Source organism: Eptatretus burgeri, chromosome 12 (assembly GCF_056783735.1).
Source record: "Eptatretus burgeri isolate ZD-2024b chromosome 12, Ebu_testis_v1, whole genome shotgun sequence".
Taxonomy (NCBI): Eukaryota; Metazoa; Chordata; class Myxini; order Myxiniformes; family Myxinidae; genus Eptatretus; species Eptatretus burgeri.
This window is the reverse complement of record NC_140972.1, coordinates 39,096,322-39,123,347: the sequence shown is the minus strand read 5'-3', so window position 1 is coordinate 39,123,347 and position 27,026 is coordinate 39,096,322. Positions and strand designations below refer to the sequence as shown.

General features: G+C 49.7%; 1 protein-coding gene across 6 annotated transcripts in view; it reads right to left on the bottom strand.

The window, feature by feature from the left end:
• LOC147015456 (interleukin-27 subunit beta-like) overlaps nt 1–27,026 on the bottom strand; it is a 100,824-nt gene that overhangs the window by 34,338 nt on the left and 39,460 nt on the right. For all 6 annotated transcript variants that reach the window (XR_015050344.1, XR_015050345.1, XR_015050343.1 and 3 more), the window contains exon 6: nt 547–725. Coding sequence is in view for 3 of the 6 variants with exons in the window: in XM_085850220.1 (XP_085706346.1) it covers nt 547–725 (179 nt within the window). In the remaining 3 variants the exon portion in view is untranslated. The remainder of the gene's footprint in view (nt 1–546; nt 726–27,026) is intronic.

Genomic DNA, 27,026 nt, shown 5'->3' with positions numbered 1-27,026 from the left:
CTTCAACATTTCTTTTTTTTTTTGGTCCAGGAGCCAAAATCAGTATCAGGTAAATATATATTTTTTCGGGACAAAAAATTGACATTTTTGGACAAAAAAGCTATAATTTTTTATTTTACCCACAATGCATTTCACTTTTTTAGAATTATTCTTGTATATCAATATACTGATCATAACTAGAAACAATTAGAATGCAGAAAAACATCTATTTACATATTAAAATATCAATCTTTACAATTTTCTCATTTTCCCCCAAGCCGGGTGGTGGCCATATTGGATTTCCATGATTTCAGGACTTTCCCCCTGGAGGATTCCTTAGGACTTTTTTTTCTGTCACTGAGGACATATCCAGGAATCAAAATCTGTTGAGTTTGCTTTTGTTGCAATTTTTGGGAGGTCATCCGACATTTTGACTGTACTACTCAGGATGTAGTCAGAATTCAAACATGATGCAATACCACAGTGACATAAAGTATGAAGCAAATTATCAAACACCAGCACAATAATTATGTAAGTAATGAAACCCCAGAACCAACCAAATCTTACCAATATCTTCCAAGATGAAAAGGAGTGTGTTCGAGGAAGATCCAAGCCCATTTGAGGCAGTGACAGTGAGACGTTCAGGAATTTGCTGGAAGAGAGGTATGCTGTTTGGGATTTCACACATCATGTCAATTGTTCTCCTGCACACTGGCAGCTCACCTCCCTGAGTCTTTTTATTTGGCCTACACACAAAGGGGTGTGGATATTGGCAGAGGTTGCAGTCAAATCCATCATGTATTTTTTGTATACACAGTCAAGGCTCGTGGAAGAGCAAGAATACAGAATAGATCAGGATAGAACATAAAAGGAAGAGCAGGAGAAGGGGGCAGAGCCAACAGCAGGGCAGAGGAAGAAATTAGACAGAAACAGCCAAACAGGTAACATGTAATGATGAGGGTTGGGTAGAACACAATGGGAGAACAAGATGGATAAAGAAGCAATTTTTTGGGGAAGGATGGGGAGTGGTTTAACGGCTGAAGAAAACATTAAGGATCTGGATGGGGGAGGATTTGAGATGGTGGTGAATAGCTGTCTTGAAGACCTGGAGGAAAGAATGAGAGTGAAGAGAGTCTGCAAATTGGTTCCACAGGTGGAAAAAAAGAGGAACAAATGAGTGGAGGTGAGCAGTGGATCGGGATTTTAATAGTTTCACTCGGAGGGAGTTGCTGGTGGACTGCATGCATTCTGCAGATACCTGATTTTTTTTTTGTGTGTGTGTGTGTGTGGGGGGGGGGGGGTGATGAAGAAGCACAGGGAGGGCAGAGGGTGCAAGACCAGAAAGGGGATGGAAGAAGACAGAGAGACCACAGACTTGTCATTGATAGTGAAGTGATAGTCCCATACACACAGCTTCATCACGAGATATTCCACTGATCTTGAAGGCCTTCATTTCCACACTATCAAGCTGAGCAAGGTGTGAGGCAGGGTGCCAGCCCAGAGGAGAGAGGGGGGGGGAGAGAGGAGAGAGAGAGAGAGAGAGAGAGAGAGAGAGAGAGAGAGAGAGAGAGAGAGAGAGAGAGAGAGAGAGAGAGAGAGATATATAGAGAGAGAGAGAGATATAGAGAGAGAGAGAGAGAGAGAGAGAGAGAGAGATGTATATATATATATATATATATATATATATATATATATATATATATATATATATATATATATATATATATATATATATATATATATAGATATATATACACACATACTCCATCAAGCTGAAGATGAAAGCCTTGTAGGTGAATCGGAGGTCAGGTGTGCCAAGGAAGGACTTTACATAACAGAGGATGCACAGTCACTGTCTTGATTTGGAGGCCAACTATGAAATGTAGCTTGTCCAAGAGAGATCATGGCTGAGTGTGAGACCCAAGAGTTTAGGTGACTGAACTTCGTCATGAGGATTGCTAAGAAAGTAAATGGGAGGGTTATGGTACAGTCCTTTCACTGTGAGTGTGTGGGATTTCTCAGGATTGAAAGACATATTCAAAGTGTTTGACCAGTTTCTGATTTTGTCAAGGTCTGGAGAGAGGGAAGAGGCTGCTGCCTGCATATCAGAAGGATCAGGAATGTCACAGCAGAGAATGGAGTCATCAGCAAAGAGATAAAGAGGATTTTCCAGAGAGTTAGAGAGATAGTTGAGGAAGATTATGAATAATATGGGACCTAGAACACTACATTGGGGGCACTCCAGCCTTGACAGGGAAAGGAAAGGAAGAGGTTCTGGAGAGAGGTGCACATTGGCTGTGAGAGTGAAGGAAGTCAGTAATCCAAGAGTGGAGTTTGCTTGGATTCTGTTTGCAAATAGTTTGGACAACAAAGCAGGATGCCAGATTGTAACAAAAGCTCCAGATATGTCCAGAGACAGCCCTAATCTCATGTCTGACATTGAGGGCCCCCATAAATTGTTGGGAGAATAGAAGTAGCATGTCTAAAGTAGAGTGACCAAATTTGAATCCAAATTGTTGATCTGAGATGAGGCTGTTGAGAAAAGCAATGATTTTATGTCAACTGCAATGATGGATTCCATGAATTTGCTGATGATTGTAAATAAGCGAATTGGGCTGTAGTTAGGGGACATGCCGTCCGGTGTCGTTGCAGATGTTCTTTTTTTATCATGGAAATAATTTTGGATCACCATAAAAACAAGCTCTACCTTAACAGCACCTGTATTCTTGATTGTTGTTCTGCTTCCAACTGGGATTATTATTCTTTTCTTTCTGCCAAATTTTGTCATTAATATTTCTCAGAGACCATTACATTGATGCATCTAGCACTTCACAGGATTGTTCCAAGTCATCAGATATAATGCATACCCTTCAATGAACCAGATTGGTAGAAAGATGGTGGCTATCTTGGATTTGTTTTTGTTTTTTAAGGATATTCTTCACCACAACTGCTGAACCAATTAATGCGGAGCTTCACATACATCACTGATGGACTGTGGCACTTAAGATTTGCAAAGGGGAGGTATTTTTAAAACAAAATGGCCAGCAGAAGCCAATCAAAATTGAACATTTTCAACATTGGGAAAATCGTGTATTTTGATGGAAAGTTCACAATATCCTATATAGGAGTTATAGAATATAGTGATCATTTGAACATTTGTTACCATATCCTGCTGTCCAATGTCCCCAGTGGAATGAGAGGATCTAACTAATTCACGAATTACCTACCATATACCCTAAATCCTTCCTTTGCCATCTATAAGGTAAACAGTCAATGTTGCGAAAACACAAATCGCAATCGGGACAATAATGCCGATTTCAACAGTAAAAACAGCTTTTTTTATTGTTGTAGATTTGCTGGCTTCAAAAGTGACAATTTGAAGATCTCTGATGGTCTTCTAAATCTAGGTATTACTGCTTAGATGTCTCGATAGTTGCTCACAAATCTGGTTTAATATTATATGATTACTTCACCCCCAAAAATATTTTGGGAATGATCAAATCCTCAAAATGAAGCCCTGCTTTTTGAAGGCTGCCACCTAGTGGGTATTGGTGAAGTTCAACTTGAAACAACAATCTAAATGGTACAAAATGGAAACTCAATTGAGGTAAATCAAAGTGATGTTTACATTTATTATCAGTGTAGCTACAAGATATGGGAGTACAGTATGCATTATGTCACAAACATTTGGTGTAAGTATTAATACTGTATATGATAACAAGATATAATACATTTTAGTTTTATTATCAAACATCACATAAAAAGTCCGAAGACTAAAAATATTTTGGTTTACAAACAATGACGAATAAAAAGACATAAATATGAATCAACATCAAAAATACAAACAAGAAAAAGGGCAATCGAAGATTGCAGACCTCACCAGGACTTGTTTTGTGTGGTGTTTGTGTAGTTTTGTGTGGCGATTGTGTACTGGTGTGTTATCTAATTAATAACAGACATAACTAGAAGGGCACTCGGTAGAGCGCATACCTCCACCACGTAATGCCTGATCCACGAGAACATATCGGGCCCAATACATTTTTGAAATATCATGCTATATATCGTTGTGGCCCAATCTCTCAATGGTGAAGAATGACTTAAATAATTCTCGTAGTCAGATCCGGATCCGGATCTTCACCAAAATCTAATAAATTCGTCCTTGTCAAACACCCAAGCTGCCCACCAAATTTCATTCGGATCCATCCCCAACTTTTTGAGATAGCATGCACACTGCGAGACAAACAACCAGACAGAGAGGGATGAAAACATAACTTCTTTCACCTTCGGTGGTGGATGTAATTAGAACTGACATTTCATAAGTGTCGGCAGTGATGAGCGGGTCCCAAGATGTCCCACTTTGATGCAACCTCGCTTTGATTGGACACCTGACCCTGACCCATGACGTTTTTTTTTTAATCGTTATTAAATCGAATTCAGAATGGGATTGAAATAACTTCAATTCAAATCAAATGTAAAGGCCCAGTCACACCTTGACGTTTTAGCCAGCAATGGCACCGTATCAAAATGTATGTAAAACGCTGGCTTACGCTGAACTTTTGATGTTTTTTTTTAAAGATTCGGATGTATTCATAACGAGTTGGTCGTATGCATAACATATTAGTAACAGACACAGAACGTTTCGTTGTGTTATAGCTAACTTATACCAATGAATGCTTAGCCTATTGTCGGCGTTCACAACCTATGCCCAACGATAGTCTAACTTATGCATAGCGCGCTGCACGTATCGCCGACGTTCACGTGGCGTAGCGTATTTATAGGCTGCCGCACAACAATTCAAATCATAACCACTGGAGAAATGGAAGTGTCAACATCGCAGTCACACCTTGGCGATCTTGCCAGCGTATGCCGACCTCTGAAAAATTTGTCTAAAACGCTGGCGCACGTTGAATACGGTATGGGTAAGTTTGGTATACGTGAATAGAATGCTAAAGTACGCTATCATATGTCGTAGTAAGTGGAGTACGTCTTGAAATTTTAAACGTGTTAAAATCTTTACGACGTGCTTGCCGTATGCCTCACACATTCCGCATGCGATGGGAATAAGTTGTAGGCACGTTATGCGATCGTTGGCACACGTCGACAAAAGCTACTTGTAAGTTACTCATAAGTCGAAACACGTCGAGGTAATAGTTAGCATCAGTGTTCCAGACTCCCTGTTTTGTTTTGTTTTTCATTGGTATGACGGTGATGTTGACACTTCGATTTCTCGTGCGGTTATAATATAATATACTTAATAGGCTACCGCTCAACGATTTAAACCATAACCGCACTAGAAATCGAAGTGTCAACATCACCGTCATACCGAAGACAAAAACAATAAAAAAAAACACAACCAGGGAGTCTGGAACACTGATGCTAACCATAACCTCAACGTGTTTCGACTTATTAGTAAAGTACAAGTAACATATGTGGACGTGTGTCAACGATCGCATAACGTGCCTACAACACGTAACTCATAGGTTATAAATAAGTTTCGGTTACGCTAAACATTACCTCGACGTGTTTCGACTCATGATTAACTTACAAGTAACGTGTGTCGACGTGTGTCAACGTTCGCATAACGTGCCTACAACTTATGGCCAGCAGAGCGGAACTTGTGAGTCATTCGCTGGCATGTCTCGTAAAATTTCAAGCATGCTAAAATTTGAGGACAACGGCAAAATACAACGATGAAAGCCAGCGTACTACGACGTATGGCAGTGTTTTTCAGCGTGCTCTCAATGTTTCCAAAACTTACCCATAACGTATTCGACGTGTGCCAGCGTTTTAGACAAATTTTTCAAAAATCGGCATAAGCTGGCTAAAATGTCAAGGTGTGACTGGGCCTTAAGACCAAATAGGTACTGCACTGCATTGGAGTCATCAAAAGGAACCCAAACAAGCAAAAACAAAGATGAAGTCATCAGGAGGATCCTGAATATGATTTGCATTTCAGCTGCTACTCCTCTACCCTCAAACCCATTTAGGAACAGCCAAGTGAGACTTATTAAAAAATAAAATAAAGACATCAAAAAGAACACGGATCAACAAATATAAATAATTATGGCTGCTCGACCATGCATCCGATCATGTTGAAATTTAAAACCTTTATTCCGCATCATTAATAGATCATTATTGTGAAGTTTCACTTTGATTGATGAAGCAGTTCAATAGAAAACATTATTTAATATTTTTTATTCAATCCAATATGGCTGCCAAATCATGTGACCTATAAATTATTCCTCAATAAAATTGTTCACCCACAACTTGGGGAACATTCTTGTGATGTTTTCCCTCGATCTGTCCAGCCGTCCTGGAGAAGATGTTTTTTTTAATAGCTTTTTGGGTAAATGCAATATGGCTGCCAAACCATGTGATCTATGACATCATATGTGTGAACCTTTTGTTCCTCGTGGATAGGTGGTCAAACTTGTAAAGTTTTGCCTCGATTTCTGCAGCCACTTCAGAGAAGATTTTTGAAGGGTTTTAAAAAAAAAAAAAAAACAATAATGGCTGCTGAATCACGTGACCGATTACATCATCTTTTTTTTTTCTTTCTGTAAACCATTTTATGGTTTTTTATTGTTTATATATATATATATATACATACATATATATATATATATATATATATATATATATATATATATATATGTAAACCATATATATGTATGTATATATATATGTGTATATATATATATATATATATGTGTATATATATATATGTGTGTATATATATATATGTATGTATATATATATATATATATATATATATATATATGTATATATATATATATATATGTATATATATATATATATATATATATATATATATATATATATATATATATATTGTTGTGGTTGACGAAATTCGCAAACCACCATTCAGGTCCCTTAGGTGAGATATCTCTGTAAGTATATGTGTAGTTAGGCCCAAACCCGTTGTTTAGAGGGAATAAATGTCATTCATGCGGGCTGCGACCCTTCTAGATAGCCGTTTTTCTTTTACTATCTTTATTTTGGACCAGCCGCCATTACTACCACCACCAACCACGTCTCAACAGCCATCACACAACAACCACCAACCGCAACGCCGCTTCACAACAACAGCCACGACCTTTACCATCACAACTCGCCACCATCGCATCACCACCATTCTTGCGCCACTTGTGGGCACCGATACTGGACTCGTGCAGGGCGCGCACCGAGCAGCGTGTTCAGAAACATCACAGACTTTCCGAAGAAAACGGATCAAAAACGACTCACGCCCACTTCTGTTCCGTCCTATCGGTGAGCATGGGGCGATTTGGCCCCGCCTCCAGGGCGTTGGAGCGTGGTCGCTATATGCAAATTCATGGATCAAAAAGCATTCACGCCCACTTTTCCTCGGTCTAATGGGGAGCCAGTTAGAGGTGAAGGGTCGGAGGTAAAGGGCAAAGGTGAAGGGGCGAAGCCACGGGGCATATAAGGGGCCGAGTTCGCAGTCAAGTCAGTTGGGAGTTCGCGGAGCCAGTAAAGAGTTCGGAGGGGAGAAGTTGGGAGTTCGCGGAGCCAGTGAAGAGATCGGACGAAGCTGTGGAGAGGCGGCGGCGGCGAAGGCGGTTGAGGGGGTGCTCGCGTCGGAGTCGGGGAGCTGCGGAGGGAGAGGCCGGCGGCGCGACCGAGGTCGTGGTGGAGACGCTCGTCGCGGGACCAGAGACAGGGAGATATCCTCCTTTCCCCCGAGCATCAACAACCCCCTCCTGTTTCCCCCCCGCGCTGAGATAGTGCGACAAGGGGTCCCCTTTCCCACCCCCTACCAGACACTGTCCGCGAGGCCCGCGGAGTTGGGGCGCCACCGCCACTTTGCGTCTCATCATCAGACGGGTAGGCCCGACGCGGTCTCGGCCCCAGGCCCGCCTCATCCTTGAGGGTGGTCCTTTTCTTTTGCTTTCGGTATATGTGTTGTCGGCGCCGTCTGTGAAGTAAAATTGTATAAGTGTTGCCGTGTGCTCGGTAGTCGGATAGCTCTGCATTGTCTTCTTCTTTTATATTTGCTTTTTGTGTAATATTGTGTGTTTCTTCTCCTTTTACATTTGCTTTTGGTGTAATTGTATATGTGTGCTTTCCGTGTGCCATCGCGAAATAAATGTGAATTATGTTGAACTGTTTTCCCGTTTCGCTTCGTCTTTTCTTTCATTGAATCTCCATCTTACTTCACGTAAAGGGTTGGTAGTGGGCTGAATACGCCCGATAATTAATCGAACCGTCGAGGCTGACGATAACACCGCTCGGTTATCCCGATAGTACGGAACGGGTCGCTTAAAGTGGCCCGTGTCCGAAGTTGACCTGCGGCGAGGTACGATCGCCCGGTCTACCCTCCGTGTGGGTACTTAGGTAGGTCGAATTTGGCGAGCAACCCTATCCCACGCGGGGGGCCGATTGGCACGATCGTGGTGAGGCCGAAAGGTCCACCCGTGACTGGTTCCCGGCGTTAGTCCGAGAGGGTCACGACTGGATTGTCCGTCCGGTGGGCGACGTGCCGCGATTCGAGTTACGTGGCCGTTCGCACGCCGGCGGGCGCGAATCCGCAACACTGGTGTCAGGTCGTGCGATATAAACTTATCGCCCTCCTCGCGGCACTGGTATTGGAGAACGGGAAAACGGGCTCTCCTGTCTCCAACTAAATTCACGGGAATCGGTCCAGGGGTGAGAGGAGCGACCCCCGATTCCCTCCAAATTACGAGCGATTCAAATTAACCCTTTACGAGAAGCAAGATGGCGTCTCAAGGCGAGCGGGAGCCGGGGGTATTAGAAATGGATGTAGAATGTGTAGAATCCATGGTCCAGGATGAAATCCCCATGCAGGAAATGTTGGTTGTACAGGAAAACGAACTCGCCCAACTGAACCCAGAGCCCGAAATCGGTGCGGCGGCGGCCGCGGTGTATGACACCTCCCCTCCCCCTCTCCACCAAAACCCTTCCCCGATCCCTGCCGAAACGGCTCACCCAAGCGCACCCGACATGGCCCAGCTATTCACCATGCTGGCAAAGATGAATGCGGAAATGATCGAAAAGATGGATACAAATGCAAATGATATGAAGGAAGAAATGAAAGAGCTGCGGGGTGAGACGCAGAACATGGGCCGATGCCTGCAGGCGGGCATGAAGGCTGTTACCAGGGAGCTTAAAATGGCGACTCCACGTGTGGGAGCGAACGAGCTGGGAGGGGGTGCAACGGCTGTCGGGCCCGCGGTGGAGGCGGGTGACAAAATAATTCGGGGGGCGTGTTGGGCGAGGGTCGTGACAGAAAAAGTGACGGTAACCGAGAGGGACAAACTAATTGGGGTGACGGAGACGTGCACGAGGGAGATAAGGGAAGAGACGGAGATAATAGTTGAGACAAGGGAGGTAAAGGGTGAAGAGGTGACTGAGTTGGCAGAGACACGGGAGATGGGAACGATAGAGGGAAGACTACACGATGAAGACGGGGTAAGTGACGCACACACACACACACGAAGGTAGTGGAGGATAATGGGGGTGAGCTGGTGGACTGGGTGGAGACCCAGTGCGAGCAGTTGGATGGCCTCCTCCAGGAATGAGGGGAGGGAGTATGCCCCCTTGAGGCGAGTCACGACCAGGTGAGTTCGGTCGTGCTTTGCGAGGTTGAGGGGACGAGTGCTGTGGACAGGTGCACAGAGAGCTTGGGGGGTATAGAGGCCCCGGAGACCCTTGTGGGGACACGAATCCCCAGTGTGGTTGTCCCTGTGTGTGTGGTGCAAGGTGTGAGTGCGTCCCCGTGTGTGGAAGCGACCCCGTGTGTGAGTGGTGTGGTGGCGATTGTGCCGGTGTACGTGCTTCCCAGCACGCCATGTATGGATGAAACACCGCGGTTGAGTGCCCCCGCGTGTATGAGTGAGGCACGGTGTATGAGTGAGGCACGGTGTGTGGATAAGGAGCCACGAGTGAGTGAAAGGCCGCGAGTGAGGGGAGCCACGTGTGCAAGGGTAATGGCATGCGTGAGTGAACGGCCGAGTGCAAGGGAGACCGTGTGTGTGAGAGAGCGGTATGTAAGGGAGATGTCGGTCGGCATGTGTGAACATGCAGCCGCGTCTCCGGGGTGAGTTTAATGGTGAGGTGTGTTAGCGTCGTAACACGCGGGAGTGCGTGTGTCGAATGGCGACGACGGCGACATGTGAGGAAAGAAAGCCGAGTAGCGGCTGTAGTTGTTTCGGGGACCGTGCCGGGTTCACCCAGCAGTGAGCACGAGGTCCGTGCTGTGCAACGCACGAGGCCCCCACGTGCTCGCTTGCGAGAGTGAAGTCCCGGTCCGGAAACGCCAGCGGTGGATTTGCCGATCCCGCGGACGGACAAAGTTTAGGCAGGATTACGGATTTGGACCGGACGGGTTCTCCACGCGATCGTGTGTGTTAAGCTCCAACGGGAAAAGCACATGTGTTCGCGTGGGGAACCCCTCGAGACGTGGGGCTTGTGTTTTTTTTTTTTTATGCGCACGGTGACGTCATGGCTGCACGTGGGGTTGGAATCCGGCAGGAGGGGTATCCCTGCCGGATGGTACCGTCCAAGGAGGGACGAGGTACACGTGCAGCTGCATGACGTCATGGGCAGGTGCAAAGTGCGCGAGCTGTGAGTTGCCGCGCTGGTGCTGCGCATGTAAAGAAAAAAAAAAAAGGAGCAAGCCTCACTTTCGGGTGCACAGGATTCCTGGGCAAGGGGTGGAAGACCCCCTTGACCAGGGCACAGGATGGAAACTAGTTAGGGGGAAGGGTTAGCTTAGTTAGACCGACTTCATGGGGCAGGGGTAAGTCCTCATGGAGTCCGTGGAATGGATTAGTTAGAGGGATTGTAGCGAGATTTAGGTTGGGAAAGTTATTTTAGAGATTTGGAGACAGTGACAGACTTGTGAATGTGTAGCGGGGACGTAGCTTAGCTACGTAGGTTAAATGGAACGTGCTATAGTTTAAGGGACGACGTGGGAGCACGAGTTAGTTAGGGGAGGCAGTTAGAAGGATGGCAGAGTTCAGCGTGAGTGTGTTGAAGAGTTGGTGAGTGAAGTGGAAGCATGTGCTTGGTTAGTGAGTGAGGCCAGCGGGTCTGTGTGAGTGGAGCGAATGGGGAATGCATGGTGCGATGAGTGATTGGGGGGAGGAGTGACTCCCGCCCAAGGGACCCCCGGGGTCAGTGTAGAGTGAGTTAGGGGGTTAGTCAAATTTACAAAATGGAGGTCGTTTTGTTGTTGGTGTGAATGTAGGCTCGAAACCCGTTTGGAGGGGTGCAGGAGCCCTGTTGACGGCTGAGAGCGTGGCTGCGAAAGGTGAGTATCGCTGAGTGGGTACCCCGGGCACCAGGCTAGTCGGCCGTGGTAGGCCAAGGGCCCATGGGGGGCCGGGATAGCGTAGTAGGCACGGGTGCGCCTGCTTGGTGCGGGGGCCCGGGGCGCCATTAGCCGCGTGGGCAGTGTTGTGGGCACGGGTGACCCTCGGAAAGGGGCCTGGGAAGCCAGCCTGCCACGTGTGCGTTTCAGGGGAGGTGCCATGGGGGGCACTCCCCGGTGTTAGGGAGCTGGTAGGCTCGGAAGCAGTGTAGTGCCCGGGGGTGCCATAGCGGGAGAATCGGCAGAGGGTCGTGCCTGCCAAAGGGAGCCACGTGTCCCAGCCATGAGACCGTGTGAGGGCACGGAGAGAAAATTGGGGGGCGAGGCCCGAAATTGTAAGGACACCAACACAGGCGACGGGAATCTGGGTTGTTAGAACCAATAGTTTAAGCGCGAGGCGCTTGTTGAAAGCCCCGGGGTAGTTTAACAGTTAAATGGATAGGGTAGATTAGGAAGTGTACCCCTCCGCACCATCCATCCCCTCGCTCTCGTTGTGGGCCGCTGGACCCACTTTGGTTATAGATCGCTGAACTCTGGGGAGGCCATCCTGAGGCTTGAATTGGGCCTCGACACAGGACGAGCTCTCCCTTGTTCCCCTCCGGGAAGGGAACGTAGGGGTTGGGAGTAGGCTAGGTGACAGGATAGGTTAGCCAAACAAGGACGATAAAGGGGGTTAGGGGACGATTTATAGTGGGGAAGTAAAAATAAAAAAACAAGTTGGGGCTAAATTGGGGTTTGACAAATTAAGGGAGTGGGTATAGACAATGACAGGCAAAGGCGATAGGTTGGGAGGGAGACCGTAGGGTAGGTCCGAGCCCGCCTTCCGAGTGGCCAGCACCACCGCACTCCCTCCACCAACCTCCACTCAACGGCAAAGGCTGGCCAGCTTAATCTGCTGGCTGCGTTGCTGCAAGGCAAAGGCCGGCCCACTTCATCGGCAGCTGTTGTTTTGCTGCAAGGCCTGTGCCGGCTGGATCGTCTGCAGCTGCTGTGCTGCAAGGCCTGTGCCGGCCGGATCGTCTGCAGCTGTTTTCTGCAGGGCCTGTGCCGGCCAGTTCGTCTGCCGGCTGTGTTTGCCTGCAGCGGCCTTCTTCTGCGGGCTGTGTTTGCCTGCTGCCTTTGCCATGCCATGCCCACTGCCCACGTTCACCAGCCCCGTTCAATTTTGCTTTGCCCCCCCCCCCTGTTCATTTCCATGTGCGCCAGGATCAAGGCAACAGTTTGCAAACTGCAAGAACTGCCCTGTTGGCAGCTACAACACGGGCCTGCAGTGGCGGCCCGTGCATCGTGTTTGCGTGCATCCATTCATCCATCCATTCGTTGTGTTCATTGCGTGTGCCACTTGAGCTGGCACGGAGACTACGTTTGTGCAGCCCATGCACCGTTGTGGTTCACTGCGTTCAGTTCAAAAGGGAAGGCTTTGGACTGCGTGTGAGCAGCCGGCCACGTTCCCTGTCACCTGCATTGTTTGAGTCAGAGACTGCATGCGAACAGCCTGGCTCCCTGCTTACTGCTTTCTTTTTGCAGAGTTCATTGATCCTGGGCCATGGTTTAGTGTAAAATTTGTAAGTTAAGGTAAGATGTACTGTAAATATGAGTGCGCCCCCGGCATGTCTGTCTTAGCGCCGGCAATTTTATTTAAGTCGTCCGTGTGAGTGAGTTTGTTTAGGTAGTTACTCAGCCCTCAAGTTATTTATTTTGGGGACACGAATACCATGAATGTCGCACTCAGGGATCCGTAGGTAAAATGTACTAGGGGAAAACTACACATGATGGCACACGAAAATTTGACGACTCGGGACGAGTCTGTAAAAAGGGGAGGGGGTAGTGTTGTGGTTGACGAAATTCGCAAACCACCATTCAGGTCCCTTAGGTGAGATATCTCTGTAAGTATATGTGTAGTTAGGCCCAAACCCGTTGTTTAGAGGGAATAAATGTCATTCATGCGGGCTGCGACCCTTTTAGATAGCCGTTTTTCTTTTACTATCTTTATTTTGGACCAGCCGCCATTACTACCATTACTACCACCACCAACCACGTCTCAACAGCCATCACACAACAACCACCAACCGCAACGCCGCTTCACAACAACAACGCCAACAGCCACGACCTTTACCGTCACAACTCGCCCTCGCAACCATCGCATCACCGCCATTCCCGCGCCGCTTGTGGGTACCGATACTGGACTCGTGCAGGGCGCGCACCGAGCAGCGGGTGCAAAGGCACCAGCCTTTCCGAAGCAATCGGATCAAAAACGACTCACGCCCACTTCTGTTCCGTCCTATCAGCGAGCATGGGGCGATTTGGCCCCGCCTCCAGGTGCGTCGGAGTGTGGTCGCTATATGCAGATTCATGGATCAAAAAGCATTCACGCCCACTTTTCCTCTGTCCAATGGGGAGCCAGCCAGAGGTAAAGGGTCGAAGGTGAAGGAGCGAAGCCACGGGGGCTATAAAGGGCCGCGTTCGCTCGCCGGCAGTCGAGTTGAGTTGGGAAGCCAGTCAAGAGAAGAGTCGGAGAAAGCAGCTGGACGGAGCTGTGGAGAGTTGGAGAGGTGGCGGCGGCGAAGGCAGTCGAGGGGGTGCTCGTGTCAGAGTCGGGGAGCTGCGGAGAGGAGAGGCCGGTAACGCGACCGAGGTCGTGGTGGAGACGCTCGTCGCGGGACCCGAGCCAGCGAGATATCCTCCTTCCCCCGAGCATCAACAACCCCCTCCTGTTTCCCCCCGCGCTGAGATAGTGCGAGAAGGGGGCCCCGTTCCCACCCCATTCCAGACACTGTCCGCGAGGCCCGCGGAGTCGGGGCGCCACCGCCATCTTGCGGCTCATCACCAGACGGGTAGGCTCGACGCGGTCTCTGCCCCAGGCCCGTCTGCCCCCCTCATAGTGGAGGGTGGTCCCTTTTTCTTTTGCTTTGAGTATATGTGTTGTCGGCGCCGTCTGTGAAGTAAAACTGTATAAGTGTTGCCGTGTGCTCGGTAGTCGGTGGTAGATCTGCATTGTGTTGTGCTTTTACATTTGCTTTTTGTGCATTATTGTGTGTTTCTTCTTCTTTTACATTTGCTTTTGGTGTATAATTGTATATGTGTGCTATCCGTGTGCCATCGCGAAATAAATGTGCTCTATGTTGAACTGTTTCTCCCGTTTCGCTTCGTCTTTTCCTTTATTGAATCTCCATCTTACTTCACGTAAAGGGTTGGTCGTGGGCTAAAACGCCCGATAATTAATCGAACCGTCCAGGTTGACGATAACACCGCTCGGTTATCCCGATAGTACGGAACGGGTCGCTTAAAGTGGCCCGTGTCCGAAGTCGACCTGCGGCGAGGTGCGATCGCCCGGTCTACCCTCCGTGTGGGTACTTTGGTAGGTCGAATTTGGCGAGCAACCCCATCCCACGTGGGGGGCCGATTGGCACGATCGTGGTGAGGCCGAAAGGCCCACCCATGACTAGTTCCCGGCGTTAGTCCAAGAGGGTCACGACGGGATTGTCCGTCCGGTGGGCGACGTGCCGCGATTCGAGTTACGTGGCCGTCCGCACGCCGGCGGGCGCGAATCCGCAACAATATATATATATATATATATATATATATATATATATATATATATATATATATATATATATATATATATATATATATATATATATATATATATATATATATATATATATATATACACATATATATATATATATATATATATATATATATATATATATATATATATATATATATATATATACATACATATATATTCATACATATATATTTATATATATATATATATATATATATATATATATATATATATATATATATATATATATATATATACATACATATATATTCATCCATATATATTTCTATATATATAGAAACCGTGGTGCTGTTGACCTCCTGGTCTTGGCCCAAGTCCGCTCACAGCCGCCAGGGAACCAGTTCTGGCGCCAAATTGCGAGCTGGAGAGGGAGGCAGGTCCGCCCGCCGTTCGACCCCGTACTCCGAGCCAGCAGAACCCCAGAGCCAACCAAGGTGAGGCACGAGGCTCAGCAAGGCTACAAGACACGATGAAACCAGGGCCGAATCAGCGCAACAACACAGCACGCTCGCAGCACAACAACCTCCACCCCCAAAAAAACGGTCTTTCTGTCCCGATCTTCTTCCTCTTCCTTTTCGACCTCGAACAGAACCTTTTTATGCTCCCGTCCTCGTCACTTCCAATCGAGCCGTTTATTGGCCCTTTTTTTTTTTTGTATACCTTGGTCGAGGCTCGTATGAGAGCTAACACACAACTCACAGCAAGGAGGCATGAGACAAGAGGGGCGGGAGTGGAAGGGACAAAACAGTGGGGAACAGACACATTAGGTGAACTGTGGAAGGGAGAGGGATGGGGATGGGACGGGGAACATGGCGAAGAGAAGATGGACATTTCAGGGACTTTCAGGAAGGAAAGCAGGAGAAATGAAGGAAGTGGGCTTGGGTGGATTATCGGGGGTAGAAAAGATCGAGGATTTGGATGGGGGAAGATAAGAGGTGGTGGTGAACAGCTGTTTTGAAAGCCTGGAGGGAAGAATGGGAAAGAATAGAGTGAGGAAGTTTATTCCAAAGGCTGGAAAAAAGAGGAATGAAAGAGTGAAGATGAGCAGTGATTCGTGATTTTGGTAGTTTTACCAGAAGGGGGTTGTTGGCGGACCTTGAGCGCCCTGTGGAAATGTGGTGGGGACAAATCGCAGAGAGAGCAGGGGGGCAAGGCTGGAGAGGAGTCGGTAGAAGACAGAAAGACCACCGACCAACCTGCGGTGATTGAGTGAGAGGCCCAAAGACTCAGCTTCATTGCGGGAGATGCCGATGATCTTAAATGCCCTGGTTTCGACAGCGTGAAGCCGAGAAAGGTGGGAGGCAGGAGCACCAGCCCAGAGGGGAGAGCAGTACTCCATCAGGCTACGGACAAAAGCTTTGTAACTGGTCAGGAGCTCAAGAGGGCCGAGGAAGGACTTAGCACGACGGAGGATTCCCAGTCGGCGACTGGCTTTTGAGGCGAGGTTGGAAATGTGACTTTCCCAGGAAAGGTCATGGCAGATAGTGAGACCTAGAAGCTTGAAAGAAAAGACTTCTTCCAGAGGATTGTTGAGAAAGTGGATGGGGGGGTTTTGTAAACGGTCCTTTCGAAGAGACATAGTGAGAGTGTGAGATTTGTCTGGATTGAAAGACATGTTCCACGTGTTGGACCAGTTTGTGATTTTATCCAGATCTGCAGTGAGTGAAGAAGCTGCTGCTTGCCGGTCTGAGGGATGACAGATGGTACGGCAGAGGGTGGAGTCGTCGGCAAAGAGAAATAGAGGATTTTCCAGAGAGTCCGAGAGATCATTGATGAAAACCAGAAAAAGAACAGGGCCCAGAACGCTACCTTGAGGAACTCCAGCCTGCACAGGAAGAGGGGATGAAAGAACTCCATTTAGGGCCACACGTTAGGGCCACACGGCCTTTAGGGCCACACTTTAGGGCCACACGGCCCTCCGCCGTCGCCTTCCGCCAATCGTGATCACGGGGCGGAGCCATCCGCATCACTGTCCTGTGACGTCACGGCAAGCCTCCAGAGAATACTAAAAGGGGTTTACGCAGACACACTTACCCTATCCCGTATCCCTATCTAATTGCGTGACAATTATCATTTCCCCCTTGAAGAAAAGGACATTTACTAGACAACTTATCACCACTGAATTGCTACTTATTACATCGAGATCCTGGTACACTCGAACAGCATGGCATACCTAATTAAACATCCTAATTACCCTTTGAATGCATACCCCCCCTCAAACGTAACAATATATATATATATATATATATATATATATATATATATATATATTTATATATGTATATATATATATTGTTGCGGTTTTCGCGCCCGCCGGCGTGCGAACGGCCACGTAACTCGAATCGCGGCACGTCGCCCACCGGACGGACAATCCAGTCGTGACCCTCTCGGACTAACGCCGGGAACCAGTCACGGGTGGACCTTTCGGTCTCACCGCGATCGAGCCAATCAGCCCCCGCGTGGGATAGGGTTGCTCGCCAAATTCGAACTACCTAAGTACCCACGCGGAGGGTAGACCGGGCGATCGCACCTCGCCGCAGGTCGACTTCGGACACGGGCCACTTAAGCGACCCGTTCCGTACTATCAGAATAACCGAGCGGTGTTATCGTCGACCTCGACGGTTCGATTAATTATCGGGCGTATTCAGCCCACTACCAACCCTTTACGTGAAGCAAGATGGGGATTCAAAGAAAGAAATGACGAAGTGAAGCGGGAAACAGTTCAACAATAAAGCACATTTATTCTCGGCACAGGGGAAGCACACAAATACAATTCCACCAAATGCACACAAAAAAAAGAAAACACAATTCCATTTACACAAAAAGCAAACATAAAAGTGAAAACACAGTGCAGAGCTAATACCGACTACCGAGCACACGGCAACACTTATACAATTCTACTTCACAGACGGCGCCGACAACACATACCCAAAACCAAGGAAAAGAAATACCCTCAAGAATGAGGCAGGCCTGAGGCCGAGACCGGGTCGGGCCTACCCGTCTGGTGATGAGACGCGGAGCGGCGATGGCCCCGCAACCCGCGGGCCTCGTGGACAGTGCCTGGCAGGGGGTGGGAACGGGGCCCCCTTGGTCGCACTATCTCAGCGCGGGGGGAAACAGGAGGGGGTTGCTGATGCTCGGGGTATAGAGGATCTTTATTATCCCTGGTGTGCGTCTCCACCTCGGCCAGGTCGCGCTGCCGGCCTCCCTCGGGCGTGCAGCTCCTGGCACCGACGCGAGCACCCCCTCCCTCGTCCGACTCTCTTCAGCTTCTCCAGCCACTGCAGGCTTCGGGCTCCAGACTTCCACACTCGTCCCCTCCGTTCCGACTCCTTCTCGTTCTCGTTCTCGTTCTCGTCCTGCTGACTCCTCCTCGTTCTCGTCCTGCTGACTCCTCCTCGTTCTCGTCCTGCTGACTCCTCCTTGCTGACTGACGAACACCGTCCTTTTATCCCCCCGTAACTTCGCCTTTGACCCCCTCCCTTTGACCTTTCACCTCGCTCCCCATTGGCCCGAGAAAAAGTGGGCGTGAAGGCTTTTTGATCCACAAATTTGCATATATCGATCGTTCTGGAGGCGGGGCCAAATCGCCCCTCGCTCACCGATTGGACGGCAAAAAGTGGGCGTGTGTCGTTTTTGATCCGTTTTTGAAGCACAAAATCCGTGATTTTGTACACGCTGTTCGACGCGCGTTCTGCATGAGTCCAACACCGGTACCCACAGCGGGGCAAGAACGGTGGCGATGCTACGGTTGCGAGGTGTGACGGGAAGGTCGTGGCGGTTGTGGTGAAGCGGCGTTGTGGTTGGTGGTTGATGTTGTGGTTGTGATCATGGCGGTTGGTCCAAAATAAAGATAGTGAAAGAAAAACGGCTATCCTGAAGAGTCGCAGCTCGCATAAATGACATGTATTCCCACTAGACAACGGGTTTGGGCCTAACTACACATGTACTTACCGAGATACCTCACCTAAGGGACCTGAATGGTGGTTTGCGAATCTGGTAACCACAACACTACCCCCTTCCCTTTTTACAGACTCGTCCCGAGTCGTCAAATTTTCGTGTGCCATCATGTGTAGTTTTCCCCTAATACATTTTACCTACGGATCCCTGAGTGCGACATTCATGGTATTCGTGTCCCCAAAATAAATAACCTGAGGGCTGCGTAACTATCTAAACAAACTCACTCACACGGACGACTTAAATAAAATTGCCGGCGCTAGACAGACATGCCGGGGGGCGCACTCATATTTACAGTACATCTTACCTTAACTTACAAATTTTACACTAAACCATGGCCCAGGATCATTGACTCTGCAAAAAGAAAGCAGTTAGCAGGGAGCCAGGCTGCCCGCATGCAGTCTCTGGCTCAAACAATGCAGGTGACAGGGAACGTGGCTGGCTGCTCACACGCAGTCCAAGGCCTTCCCTTTTGAACTGAACGCAGTGAACCACAATGGTGCATGGGCCGCACAACGCAGTCTCCGTGCCAGCTCAAGTGGCACACGCAATGAGCACAACGAATGGATGCATGAACGGTTTGAACTGAATGAATGGATGGACGCAAACACGGTGCACGGGCTGCCACTGCAGGCCCGTGTTGTAGCTGCCAACAGGGCAGTTCTCGCAGCTTGCAAACTGTTGCCTTGATCCTGGCGCACATGGAAATGAACAGGGGGGGGCAAAGCAAAGATTGAACGGGGCTGGTGAACGTGGGCAGTGGGCATGGCATGGCAAAGGTGAGCAGGCAAACACAGCCCGCAGAAGAAGACCGCTGCAGGCAAACACAGCCCGCAGATGAACTGGCCGGCACAGGCCTCGAAGAAAAACAGCCAGCAGATGAACTGGCCGGCACAGGCCTTGCAGCACACAGCTGCCGATGAAGTTGGCCGGCCTCCGCCTTGAAGCAAAACACGGCCAGCCGATGAAGTTGGCCAGCCTTGCCGTTCAATGGAGGTTGGTGGAGGGAGTGCGGTGGTGCTGGCCACTTGGAAGGCGGGCTCGGATCTACCTACCTGTCTCCCTCCCAACCTATCGCCTTTGCCTGTCACTGTACATACCCACTCCCTTAATTTGTCAAACCCCAATTTAGCCCCAACTTATTTTTTTGTTGTTTTTATTTTTACTCCCCCACTATAAATCGTCCCCTAACCCCCTTTATCGTCCTTGTTCGGCTACCCTATCCTGTCACCTAGCCTACTCCCAACCCCTACGTTCCCTTCCCGGAGGGGAACAAGGGAGAGCTAGCGTCCTGTGTCGAGGCCCAACGAAGCCTCAGAATGGCCTCCCCAGAGTTCAGCGATCTAACACCAAGTGGGTCCAGCGGCCCACAACGACAGCGAGGGGATGGATGGTGCGGAGGGGTACATCTCCTAATCTACCCTAACCATTAACTCTTAAACTACCCCGGGGCTTTCAACAAGCGCCTCTCGCTTAAACTATTGGTTCTATAAACCCAGATTCCCGTCGCCTGTGTTGGTGTCCTTACAATTTCGGGCCTCGCCCCCCAATTTTCTCTCCGTGCCCTCACACGGTCTCCTGGCTGGGACACGTGGCTCCCTTTGGCAGGCACGACCCTCTGCCGAATCTCCCGCTATGGCACCCCCGGGCACTACACTGCCTCCGAGCCTACCAGCTCCCTAACACCGGGGAGTGCCCCCATGGCACCTCCCCTGAAACGCACACGTGGCAGGCCGGCCTCCCGGGCCCCTTTCCGAGGGTCACCCGTGCCCACAACACTGCCCACGCGGCTAATGGCGCCCCGGGCCCCCGCACCAAGCAGGCGCACCCGTGCCCACTACTCTATCCCGGCCCCCCATGGGCCCTTGGCCTACCACGGCCGACTAGCCTGGTGCCCGGGGTACCCACTCAGCGATACTCACCTTTCGCAGCCACGCTCCCAAGCCCGTCAACAGGGCTCCTGCACCCCTCCAAATGGGTCTCGAGCCTACTTTCCCACCAACAGCAAAACGACCTCCATTTTTCAATTTGACTAACCCAGCTAACTCACTTTACTCTGACCCCGGGGTCCCTTGGGCGGGAGTCACTCCTCCCCCCAATCACTCATCGCACCATGCATTCCCCATTCACTCCACTCACACAGACCCGCTGGCCTCACTCACTCAACAAGTACTCACCTCACAACTCACCAACTCTTCAACACACACACCACTGAACTCTGCCATCCTTCTAACTACCTCCCCTAACTAACTCGTGCTCCCACGTCGTCCCTTAAACTATAGCACGTTCCTTTTAACACTACGTAGCTAAACTACGTCCCCTCTACACACTCACTGTCAGTCACTGTCTCCAAATAATCCCATTAATCAATTTCCCAGGGGGGGAATTTCCTCCCTTCCTACTGGGCTCGTGAACTCGTCGCAAGACTCTGAGAGCCCTGCGCCTCTGCGGGAGCGGCTGTTCCAGCACCGACTCCTCCGGCAAGACATATCCATGAGGGCGTAAGGTCGCCCTTGTAAGGCCTCAGGCGGTCCGCGTGGACGATCCGAGGGATGGCTCGTGGTCCCATTTTAATTTTTAGGACCACGTCACTGACTTGCGCCAGGACAACCCCCGGGCCCTGCCAAGGTGAGGTGAGCTTCGGGCATCTGCCCTTCCTTCGCCGGGGGTTAAAGAACCAAATCTTTGCCCCCGGTGGGTATTTGCTCACCTGGCTCCGGTGGTCGTACCTGCGCTTCATTTTTATGCCCGCCTGTTGGAGCTGGTGTCGTGCGAAGGCGTGGACCTTCTCCAAGCCCTCCTCCAACCGACGGGCATAGCCCTCCCCCGGGGGCCTATCAAGCTGCTCAGGCGTCGGACCGCACAATAAATCGACGGGGCTTCTCAGCTCCCGTCCATACATCAACAGCGCCGGACTACATGCGGTAGACCCGTGCTGGGACGCGCGATAGGCCATCAGGAGGTACGGAAGGTGTTCGTCCCAGTCCTCCTGGTTAGTGGCGGTGAAGAGGGCCAACTGTTGGACCAGGGTCCTGTTGAACCTCTCCACCATGCCATCAGACTGTGGTCTCAGGGGCGTTGTCCGTGTTTTTCGAATTTCCAGGAGCCTGCACACCTCTTTTAGTAATTCACTCTCAAAATTTCGTCCCTGGTCCGTGTGCAGCTCCTGCGGAATCCCATACCGGCATGTAAATCCTTCTACGAAGGCCTTGGCCACAACCCCTGCTTCCTGGCTGGGAAGGGCAAAGGCTTCTGGCCATTTGGTGAAATAGTCCATAATTACGAGGACGTACTTATTACCCTGGCGAGTGGGGGCAGTGGTCCCAAAATGTCCATGGCCACTCGCTCCAGGGGAGCCCCAACCTGATGTAGTTGGAGTGGGGCCCTCATCCTCTGTGGCGGTCCCTTTGCAGTACAGGCGTCGCATGCTCGACACCAGTCCTGTACATCGCGCCCCATGTTAACCCAATAGAACCGCCGGCGGGCCCGAGATTTTGTTTTGGTCCTGCCCAAATGGCCGCCGGCGCGGGTACCGTGCACCTGTTTCAAAATTTGGGTCTTAAACCCATCAGGGACTATCACCAGCCAAGAAGTTTGTTCAGAAGGAATCTCCACCCACTTGCGATACAAGATGTTGTCCCTCATTTCTAGGGTCCTCCACTGAGCCCAGTATGCCTTTGTTCGCGCCCCGAATGGGGCGATTTCCTCCCCACTGGGCCTCCTGTTTTCCTGGACCCATTTGTACACTGGCCCTAGCACGGGGTCTTCCCGCTGGGCCGTGCTCCATGCCAATCCACCAAATTCCTCTCCTGCGGTTAGTGGCAAAGTTGGGCCTACCATCCGGGCCGCACGGACTGGGAGTTTCGGGGAGGCGTCTGCCAATTGGTCCCTCTCCTCATGTCTCTTTCTACATTCCTCCGCCACCTTTTTTAATCCTTTCTGTGTCTCCGCTTTTACCTCCTTTCGCAGGTTTTCAACTTTGTCTGTCATTTCCCGATGTCTTTTCTCACAGTCCTCCTTCACGGCTCCCAATCCCTCCTTTATTTTCCCTTGTTCTCTTTTTAATTCCTCTATCGCCGTCGTGTTCCTCCCTATTTCCTCCTTTATTTGGTCTTGTCCCTGTTTTACTTCTCCCAATCCTTTTCCTACTTTGTCTATTTTTCCAACCACCGTCTTTATTTCGTTTACCCTCTCTTGTTTACTTTCTTCCATTGCGACTCCCACTCCTTTTACTTTCTCTTTTAACCCGGTCACCTCCGCTCGTATCGTGTCGACTTCCTTTTTCATTTCGTTTTTTAGTTCTTCCAAGCTTCCTTTTAGGCTCATTCCCATGTTCTGCGTCTCACCCCGCAGCTCTTTCATTTCTTCTTTCATGTTTGTTTCCATTCCGTTCATTTTTGTATCCATCTTTTCGTTTATTTGTTGTGTATTCGCATCCATCGTCGTTTTCACTTCATTCATATTCGCATCCATTTTTTCGATCATTTTCGCATTCATCTTTTCGTTCATTGCCGCCAGCATGGCGCATAGCTGGGCCATGTCGGATGCACTCAAGTGAGCCGTTTCGGCAGGGGTTGGGGAAGGGTCTTGGTGGAGAGGGGGGGGGGAGGTGTCATACACCGCGGCCGCTGTCGCACCCACCTCAGGTTCTGGGTTCAGTTGGGCGAGTCCGTGTTCCTGCACAATCAACATTTCCTGCACGGGGATTCCATCCTGGACCATGGACTCTACATTATTACACATATACATTTCTAATACCCCCGGCTCCCGCTCGCCTTGAGACGCCATCTTGCTTCTCGTGAAGGGTTAATTTGCTCGCTCGTAATTTGGAGGGAATCGGGGGTCGCTTCTCTCACCCCTGGACCGATTCCCGTGAATTTAGCCGGAGATAGGAGAGCCTGTTTTCCTGTTCTCCGGTACCAGTGCCGCGAGGAGGGCGATGAATTTGTATCGCACGACCTGACACCAGTGTTGCGGTTTTCGCGCCCGCCGGCGTGCGAACGGCCACGTAACTCGAATCGCGGCACGTCGCCCACCGGACGGACAATCCAGTCGTGACCCTCTCGGACTAACGCCGGGAACCAGTCACGGGTGGACCTTTCGGTCTCACCGCGATCGAGCCAATCAGCCCCCGCGTGGGATAGGGTTGCTCGCCAAATTCGAACTACCTAAGTACCCACGCGGAGGGTAGACCCGGCGATCGCACCTCGCCGCAGGTCGACTTCGGACACGGGCCACTTAAGCGACCCGTTCCGTACTATCAGAATAACCGAGCGGTGTTATCGTCGACCTCGACGGTTCGATTAATTATCGGGCGTATTCAGCCCACTACCAACCCTTTACGTGAAGCAAGATGGGGATTCAAAGAAAGAAATGACGAAGCGAAGCGGGAAACAGTTCAACAATAAAGCACATTTATTCTCGGCACAGGGGAAGCACACAAATACAATTCCACCAAATGCACACAAAAAAAGAAAACACAATTCCATTTACACAAAAAGCAAACATAAAAGTGAAAACACAGTGCAGAGCTAATACCGACTACCGAGCACACGGCAACACTTATACAATTCTACTTCACAGACGGCGCCGACAACACATACCCAAAACCAAGGAAAAGAAATACCCTCAAGAATGAGGCAGGCCTGAGGCCGAGACCGGGTCGGGCCTACCCGTCTGGTGATGAGACGCGGAGCGGCGATGGCCCCGCAACCCGCGGGCCTCGTGGACAGTGCCTGGCAGGGGGTGGGAACGGGGCCCCCTTGGTCGCACTATCTCAGCGCGGGGGGGAAACAGGAGGGGGTTGCTGATGCTCGGGGTATAGAGGATCTTTATTATCCCTGGTGTGCGTCTCCACCTCGGCCAGGTCGCGCTGCCGGCCTCCCTCGGGCGTGCAGCTCCTGGCACCGACGCGAGCACCCCTCCCTCGTCCGACTCTCTTCAGCTTCTCCAGCCACTGCAGGCTTCGGGCTCCAGACTTCCACACTCGTCCCCTCCGTTCCGACTCCTTCTCGTTCTCGTTCTCGTTCTCGTCCTGCTGACTCCTCCTCGTTCTCGTCCTGCTGACTCCTCCTCGTTCTCGTCCTGCTGACTCCTCCTTGCTGACTGACGAACACCGTCCTTTTATCCCCCCGTAACTTCGCCTTTGACCCCCTCCCTTTGACCTTTCACCTCGCTCCCCATTGGCCCGAGAAAAAGTGGGCGTGAAGGCTTTTTGATCCACAAATTTGCATATATCGATCGTTCTGGAGGCGGGGCCAAATCGCCCCTCGCTCACCGATTGGACGGCAAAAAGTGGGCGTGTGTCGTTTTTGATCCGTTTTTGAAGCACAAAATCCGTGATTTTGTACACGCTGTTCGACGCGCGTTCTGCATGAGTCCAACACCGGTACCCACAGCGGGGCAAGAACGGTGGCGATGCTACGGTTGCGAGGTGTGACGGGAAGGTCGTGGCGGTTGTGGTGAAGCGGCGTTGTGGTTGGTGGTTGATGTTGTGGTTGTGATCATGGCGGTTGGTCCAAAATAAAGATAGTGAAAGAAAAACGGCTATCCTGAAGAGTCGCAGCTCGCATAAATGACATGTATTCCCACTAGACAACGGGTTTGGGCCTAACTACACATGTACTTACCGAGATACCTCACCTAAGGGACCTGAATGGTGGTTTGCGAATCTGGTAACCACAACACTATATATGTTTTTTTTTTGGACTGGGCGTGGTGGCGTGCGCCTGTAATCCGGATACTCGGAGACTTGGGTTGGAGGATCGCTTGAGGACGGGAGCTCTGTGCTGGGCCATGCTTTGAGAGGGTGTAGGGCAGCCCGGAATCATGGCGAAACCCAATCCTTATCCCTGTGTCGTAAGAGGCGACCAGGGTTGTGTCAGGAAGGGCATCCGGCGTAAAACCTATGCCAAATCATTATGCGGATCACAACGGATGATCCACTGTGGTGACCCCTAATGGGAGCAGCTGAAAGACGAACAACAACAACATATGTATAATTATATATGTACATACAGTAGACTAGGTGTAAGTCGGCAGCGTGTAACTCGTCACTTCGCCTAAGTCGGCAGCGTCAAAAAGTCCCGAATTTATCTCATGTTAAATCCCTTTGAATAAAGGGTCATCCCTCTGTAAGTCGTCATCTCTAAGTCGTCACTTCGTCTAAGTCGTCAGATGTTGTCCATTCCCACGTAATGGAAACTCAAGTACATTACCACTCCTAACTCGTCACACGGAACTGCTGCCTCATGAGAAGCCCGATTTCATGGAATCGTGATGCTTGCTCATTGGTTTACACCGCCAGTGATAGGCTATTTATAACTGCGTACACACATTGATCGCACTGCAGGCAGGACAATGGCGACTAAGCGTAAGCTTACAACTAAAACCTACCAAGAAAAATAAGACATTATCCAGTTTTGCGAGGCAAATCCACTGATGAAGAAAACAGACATAGCTGAGAAGTTGGACATCAAACAGCAGACATTGAACGATATCTTGAAGAATAAGGGCAAGATATTTGGACAAGTGGAGAAGATCGTGAGGCCAGTGGGAAGTGTGAAATGTGTGTCCTTTGAAGATGTCGATGACGCGCTCATCATCTGGTTTCGGCAAATGTCGGCTCAGCCAAATATTCGGTTTCGGCCGATTCAGCCGATTCGGCCAAATATTCGGCCGATACTGTCTTTCGGTGGAGGATTGCCCAGCCAACATCATGGAATACAATGACCGGTTTGAATCCTTTCTCATGCACCAGATGCCCAAGAGTTTGAGGCAGTCATACATAACGGATTACTTCGCGAAGAAGTAAAGGATCGATCGAGCTTCGTGTTGAAGTCCGATCATGGTTTTATATTGGCTTGTTTTGTACATTACCACACTCACTTACACATAGGCATTGAGTGGTAATCATCACCACGATGACTGTGTGTCATGTAATTTGTCACCATACCATCACCGATGGAAAACGAGTTGTCTTACAGAGTTGTTCATTGTCTTTACTTTTGATAAACTGATTCATGAATTCCATCTTTGCTTGATCTTTCCAACTCACCAACTCATCCCCACCTATGCCCCGAGGATTGTGTTTTCCTTTTGGTGCAATAGCCGGCTCACACATAT